Here is a 7500-nt window from a genome sequence, read left to right on the forward strand (position 1 = left end):
TTATTTTTGTAGCGCGTCTCCCATCCAATAATTGCTTTATTTAGTGAGCAGTGAGACTCCCTAACTTTGACCATGTTTATTGATACTTAAAGTCCCCCTTAAAACTCATATTTGATCACCAAAATGACATCCTTGAAAAAAATTTATTCATGCCTTAAATTAGCTTGAATGTAACTCGACACCCTTGCCTCATTTAGTATGCGCGGATATATGAATATGCAAATGAGCCCCGCCTCCACTCACTCACTCAGCTCAGAGATCCACTGGTTGACGATCACACGTTGATCTGATTGGTTACAAGGTAGTTTGTGACGTCAGAAACACCAGCGATTTCAAAGCGTGTTTTTGAGACTGTCTTTGGTTCACTGCAGTTTTAAGGAGGAAATACTCAGCAATGCTGTCGACTTATGAATTTACACATGGTTTGTCTTGAAGCATATTTAAAACACCACACAGACATATAAACAACATTAAAAACTTGATTTTCACCACAGGGGGACTTCAGTATCTAGAGTTGCCCAAGCAGGAATAAATAAAGATTAAAAAGGGCCCTAAAACAGAGCCCTGAGGGACGCCAGTAGAAACTGGTCCAATATCAGACCTGTATTCCCCTAAAGAAACAAACTGTCTGCGTTCGGTCAAATAAGATCTAAATCAATTTAAAACGGCGCCAGAAATACAAAAAAATAATAATAATTATATACAGTAGTCAACATTTGAAGTTCATCAAAGTTGTCCTAAGACAAGAACGGGTATTGTTCAAAATTCATGTATAACTTCGACTCAGAAGTCAGCTTCAAGACTCACACAGGAGTTCGTAGGCCGCCCTCTTTTGTCACTCACTCAATGGTCTTCAACTGAAACACTGTGCCTTACTATAAATAGCTTATTATCACTTATGACACAGGCTCAGATAACAGCTTTTAGCTGACATTGACTGAGAGAGACTCTGAGGCATTCAGGACTGGTACGCATACATTTTCAAAAACTTCTAACCTCAGACTTTATCTACCATCTTTTAACTCCAGCCCAACTTAAGACATATTTGCCAGAAATGACATGCATTTTCAAATAAACATAATTTTTATATATTTTTGCAACTCACATTTGTTGGAGTCATGAATTTTACATCAACCTGTATTCATCAATTCACTTATAAAAATTATTATTATAGCTCTTTCCTTTAAAAGGATTCCCTTAAGACTTCAATCTTTTAACCTGGTTTTTATCTCTTGTTCTTTCTCAGACGAAAACTTTAATATCCTCATATTAAACACTGATCTACTTTCAAACCCACATTAACACCAGAAATTTCTGTCACTTTCACATTTTCTCACCTTCTGAGTGTCCATTTACATCTTAGCTAATTTGGTTTTATCATCAACTTAACTGATTACAAAACAAGTATGTATTTATTCTCTGGAAGCCGGGCTAAATAATCAAGCAATGTTGCTGTATTCCTAGCATGGGCTAGACCCGCAGTCACTACTCAGATCCTAAATACAGACATTGTCTATAATCATAAATACCAGGATATATGCACTATTTTTTAAACTATAATTTCCAATTCATTTTATAATAAACAAAGGTGGATGGTAATCCATTCTTTTCACTACCGTTCAAAACACAATGGTTGTCAATACTAAAACTAAACAAAAATATAATTAAGACCCATAATAATCCATCTAAGCACTTTAAGTCTCTGCTGAATTCATCCTTCAGTTTACAGTCACATAGCATGTACCATCTTATCTATAACATCTTATACCTTTTTTTTTTCCTTTCAAAAATAGAAATAAAATCAAACATTCACATCACTATTTCAATCATTATTTTACCACTAAAATATAGAATTGTTCCCCATTCTGCTTAATAAAACTTTTGTTAATTCCTTATCTTTATATCACGTTAATCCCTGTTAATCATACTCAGTGCCTTATTATTTTTTATCTGATAATTATAGCTTTCCTGTAGCTCAAACAGTAGAGCATTGGCGTTTGCAACGTCAAGGTCATGGGTTCGATTCCCAGGGAAAGCAAGAACTGATAAGAATGTAAATGTGTAGCTTGAAATGCAATGCAAGTCGCTTTGGATAAAAGCATCTGCCAAATGCATAAATGTAAAACTTTGATGAAAGATTTTGATCCACTTCAAATGTTGACTACTGTATAATAATAATGGCAAAAATACTCAACTAAATTGTTAAAACTAAACTAAAATTGTAACTAATAAATGTGTACGTTTCACTAATGTGGATTGATTTGTTTGTGATGGTTTAGAGTCAGGACGGCCGTGTGGAAGTGCGTGGACGGCACGGGAAATCCATGTTGACCATCAGCGGCGTCCGACTCTCAGACTGGGGTCGGTTCGACTGTGAAGCTCTCAGCAGGATCGGAGGTCATCAGAAGAGCATGTTCTTGGATATCGAGTGTAAGATGCACAAAAATCTTTTTCAGCAAGCATTGTTGTTTTTATGCAGAGATGTTTGTGCAAGCTTCTCTATATGTGCATTTCAGAATACAAAATACATGCTTTGGTGTCAATCATCACTAGAAGTATTTCATAGCAAACATCTACTGTACAACATCCTAGCAACCACATAGCAACACAAAAAAGTGACTATTGAGCCAAAGTTGTGCCAACTTCATAAAAAAAATACTGGAGAAGCAACTTTGTAGCCTTTCCTCGCTTAATTAATTATTTTACCCCACTTGAAATTAATGATTCTGAGTATCCTACACAAAAGAAGAAACGGCCCTCAGTGGGGCTAATTACGGAAGGAATTGTTCCCAAGTAATTAATTCCTCATATTCACATTAATTTCCAGGTCCGTCTCATGAAATGCCAAACCTTGGGGTCACTCGTTGTCAAAACTGACCTTTGTAGATATCTGTTTTTATTGCTTCAAATTCATTTGTCCCTGTTTCGTGCATTAGGCTAACATTGCACATTAATGCCACTGTGAAACAGCATCTGTCACAATCGGAGAAACGCAGTGAGATGCTAATGAAAGGCCTTGAATGCGAGGCGCTGACCTTGATATCACCGCGCCGTGATGCGTCGTCATGTCATATGCTTAGCGTGGAGGTTCACGGCCAACGGGTGAAAAAGGACGTTCTGAATGAGCGTGGCAGGAGCTAGCCAACCGTTACCGGGCTGCTAATGAACTCATTTATTTAGTACCGCCGCTCTTCTCTGCGCGGCTCCTTAGATGGGACAGTGAGCCCAGCATCAATCTCTCTAATGGAAACCTTCTAGTCGGCGTAAAACAGGAATAACGCTGAATGAATGCGGACACCCTCAGCGCTTAAACTGAAACACTGGATCAGTTTTAGGTCTGTGGAAAATGCATTTCATCTTTATGACTTGCATCTGTTTACCGCAAACGCATCTGACGTAATGGAGTGAGACTGTAAAGTCTTTCTTTGTTGCAATCAATATTACTCTTCTTTAAAGGCTGTTTCACACGGTTCACAGCAGCATTCCCAAGTGCACTAAAATACATTGAAATAAATTCAAGGTACAGCGTTGCATGTTCAGGCCAGTGTTATTTATTCATTGTTATTAATATTTTATATATATTTACATTTATTTTTTTATAAGTTTTAAATTTTTAATTAAAATAATTAATTATATTAAAATATATATATATAAAAAAAATATATATATATATATATATATTGTTTATCTTTTAAAAAAAAACTTTTTAAGTTACAAACTTTTTTGATGGTTTTACTTTTATTTTTTAGTATTAGTTCATTAGTTTGCAATAGTGTGTGTGTGTACAGTATATATGTAGATATATATTATTTTTTTTAATTAGTTTTAAGATTTTTCATTTTTAGTTTTATTTTATTTGTTTTATTTTATTAATAATTTTATTAATTAATATTTATTTGTTTTAGTAATTTAGTTGTGTGTTTTTGTCATTTTTATTAGTCTTTGGGGTTTTTTAAATGTCTATACAGCTTTTTTTCATTTTTATTGCAGTTTTAGTCATTTTAGTCCATCAAATTATTCTAAATGATTTGAGAAATGTGAATGATGAAGGTTTTTATATTTTTTATTTTATGGTTTTACTTTTGGTTATAGTTATTCATGGAGATACTTTTATATTAATATTTTGAATTAGTATATAATATACATGTATATGTGTATATTATACTTTTAATTGCGTGACACAATGCTTGACATGTTATGCTCGTGTTAAAGCCCTGATGAACGACATTTGAGTGAGTCTTTATTTTTACTTTTGAAACAAGCTTCTAATTGTTGGTTTCTAGCTGGTCCAATCTACACCGAAAAAAAAAAAAAGCCTGAAAACCAATCACTCAGAAATTGCTTGTAAATATCACGTACAAGTACAAAGAAACAGCATGTAACATTGAATTAAATGTGACATTTTGAAGTAGAAAAACTGAAATAGTGTTTTATTGATCAGCTGGAGAGTCTAAAAACCTGCCAGTATTGAATCTCTGTTTCTTTTTTTCCAGATGCACCGAAGTTCCAGACTAATCAGACCATCTTCTACTCATGGGAGGGAAACCCCGTGAACATCAGCTGTGACGTGAGGTCCAATCCTCCAGCCACGATGCTGTGGAGACGAGACCGCTTTACCATCTCCAGTCAAGGGACCAGCAACATTCGCATTCACACTGCAGAGGGACGATCGCTTCTGGAGGTTCAGTTACATCACACTCATGCACTTTAAAGCTACAATATGTGTTTGTATTTTCGCCGCTAGGGGTCGCTAACCTCTTACAATAACAAAGGCGTAGATTGATGATGCATAAGCGGAATTATGGAACTTGTCGTCATGCCGATTGATAAGTTTATGGATGAGTGAAAACATTGATGTTTTTAACATGACTGTGGCGCGATTGCTAATGAGAGACAGATATCAGCAGCGGATATAAAGGAATGAGGATATTTCATTCTACCGAACTAACTTACCCTCAAGAGCTGAATTAATACACACAGGTCAGTTTATTAGACGAATGAAACTTATGAGGTAACGCAGCGCTGTTTCACTTGCTCTACACTATCACACTAAACTGCATTTGAGTGTTAAAGTTATAATGTTATTCTGTGTTAGTTTGTCTGTATGAGACTAGCAGTGAGATCAACATTAGAATAACATACTGATCATATTCTAACATTTCATCATGTTGAGCTATATAACATTGATTAGTTTTATGTACATTTGCTCACCTGTCTAATAAAGTACATGCAAGAGCGGCGTCTCTGTCAAGTCGAAGTTAGCCGCGGACGCTAGCTCTCGGCATCTCGAAAACGCCATGCTGATATTGATCCTCGTTTTAGTTCTCCTTTTGTCCCAAAGTCTGCTTGCCATGATCCATAATGTTTGAACGAAACAACAACAGCGTGAGCGCGCCGCTAGACGTAACCCAGTTGTCCACGTCTGTCGCCATGGTTACAACGGCAGTACGAGCGGAAACCAGGGATAACGCGGATATTACGTCATTGACAGGCGACAAGTGAACATGGACGAGCCATTATTTAAAATTGTGAATTTCTCTGAATTTATGAATTCTCTGAAACATTTAGGATAATGTAAGTACATAATTGAAAGAAATATATAACACTGTGCAAGTGGTTTTTGGAAATTTTGATACAAAAATGTTACATATTGCACCTTTAATACCTGAGCACCAAAGGTGGATCTCCTAGTTTTCTTCTTCTTCTGCTCTTGAGTCTATGGTAGCCCATAGAACCACTTGTGGGAAAGTTATGAAATTTGGCAGATGGATAGAAGACAGTCTGAATATTAACCACAGCAATTTTGGAGTCTCTAACTCAATCCCAAATCCCACACCCAGTTTTCCCAAAGAGGACATTTTGGGCAGTGGCCATTTTGAATTTTGACGTAAAATGCTATATTTTATGAACGCATTGGCATATCATTATGAAAATTGGCATGTGTCTTTGGCATGATGCATTGTAGGTGCACAAACGTTTTGGGGCAGCGCCACCTTGTGGTCAAAAATTATAACGAAAATTAATAAAATGCTAATATCTTTTGATTAATTTTGCCTATTGTAATGAAACTGATCTTGATAGATTCCTTCTACTAGATCTTCTACTAGATTCCTACTTTTTCAAGCTCCTCCTAGCCCGTTTGTCCGATTTTCATCAAATTAGACTCAGATCATCTTCAGGCCATGCCAGAAAATAGTTACGGATTTCGTGTTGATAGACAAAACTGTTTTCGTTTATCGCATCAATGAATTTGATGCCAAACTGAATGTGATGCTGTATCTCTGCAACGCTTTGTCCCATTGACATCAAAATATGTGCATGTCATTGTTAGCTCACTCTGACTGATAATTGCTGCTTGCAAAAAGATTATTGGAGTATGTTTTACAAGAAAATACTATTTCAGTACTTCAATAATTCACGTTTAATTCAATGTGTTACTTGCTATTTCTTTGTAGTTAATTGTGAAATTTACCAGTAATTTATAAGTGAACATTGTTTGTACACCAACTTTTTTACAGTGTAGTTGATCTGAAAGACTAAATTGACCATAATAGGTGCTTTATGCTGCTTTATTGCTAATTAATTGACTTAATTTGACACTTTTAGTGTTAGTAAAATTGAGCTTGCGTAGCTAAAAGCACCTTATCACTGCAAATAATGATGTTTTTCCTCAGTGTTTCTGTGTTGTTTTCCAGCACAAATATCTAAACATTCTTAAATCAAGATGCATTTTAAGAAGCAAAATTACTTACGATATTAAGTGCTGTTTTATTAAAAAAGGTATCCAAATTAATTGAGTTTACGCTTAAAATTATTTAAAAAAAATGTAAAAAACCTGTCAGTGGGGTCAGAAAAAAAAAGTTAATTCAAAGGGAAAACAATGTTATTTTTCTAAACCATTAGCAGATATTTTTCTCAGAAAAAAAACACTTAGGGCCCTATCTTACACTCAGCGCAATTGACTTTGTACAGCGACGCATGTTTCATTCCTATTTTGCACCCGCGCACAGCGGACTTTTCCCTCCACAGACGCACGTCGGTAAATTAGGGAATGAACTTGCGCTCCCGGGGGCGGTTCAGCGAAAAGAGGAGGCGTGTTCCGGCGCAAACGTTCCCTGGTGCTATTTTGCAGTTTCAGAAAACAATTCCTCCACTGACCAGGAGAAACCTCGTCTAAAGTCAGTGGCACATTGCACATGTTATTCAGATGCTATTTTAAGGGCGCATGCTTGGCCATAATGTAGCGTGTGCACAACGCACACACACTTTGCTTCTCTCATCTACACACAGACACAGCAGTTTTCATTTTTAGAAAACCATACATTATTACAAGGAAAAATATTACCACACGAGGGAAATCATTGTTGTGTCCATGAAGATGTGAAAAAATAGGCATAAATCTAGCTTACACATTTACCCAAATGATCATACGCCTGCTTAACCGAAGCTAATCTGGGTGTGTTTCTCCATCCCCAATGTCACTTCTCTGTGTTTTACGGC

General features: G+C 36.0%; 1 protein-coding gene across 3 annotated transcripts in view; it reads left to right on the top strand.

Annotated features, from left to right (window-relative positions):
• LOC307154220 (neural cell adhesion molecule 2) overlaps positions 1-7500 on the top strand; it is a 318857-nt gene that overhangs the window by 274836 nt on the left and 36521 nt on the right. For all 3 annotated transcript variants that reach the window (XM_079864005.1, XM_079864006.1, XM_079864007.1), the window contains exons 9-10: positions 2280-2430; positions 4494-4681. In XM_079864005.1, the coding sequence (XP_079720131.1) occupies positions 2280-2430; positions 4494-4681 (339 nt within the window). The remainder of the gene's footprint in view (positions 1-2279; positions 2431-4493; positions 4682-7500) is intronic.

This window comes from Squalius cephalus, assembly GCF_949319135.1.
Source record: "Squalius cephalus genome assembly, chromosome: 2".
NCBI classification, from domain to species: domain Eukaryota; kingdom Metazoa; phylum Chordata; class Actinopteri; order Cypriniformes; family Leuciscidae; genus Squalius; species Squalius cephalus.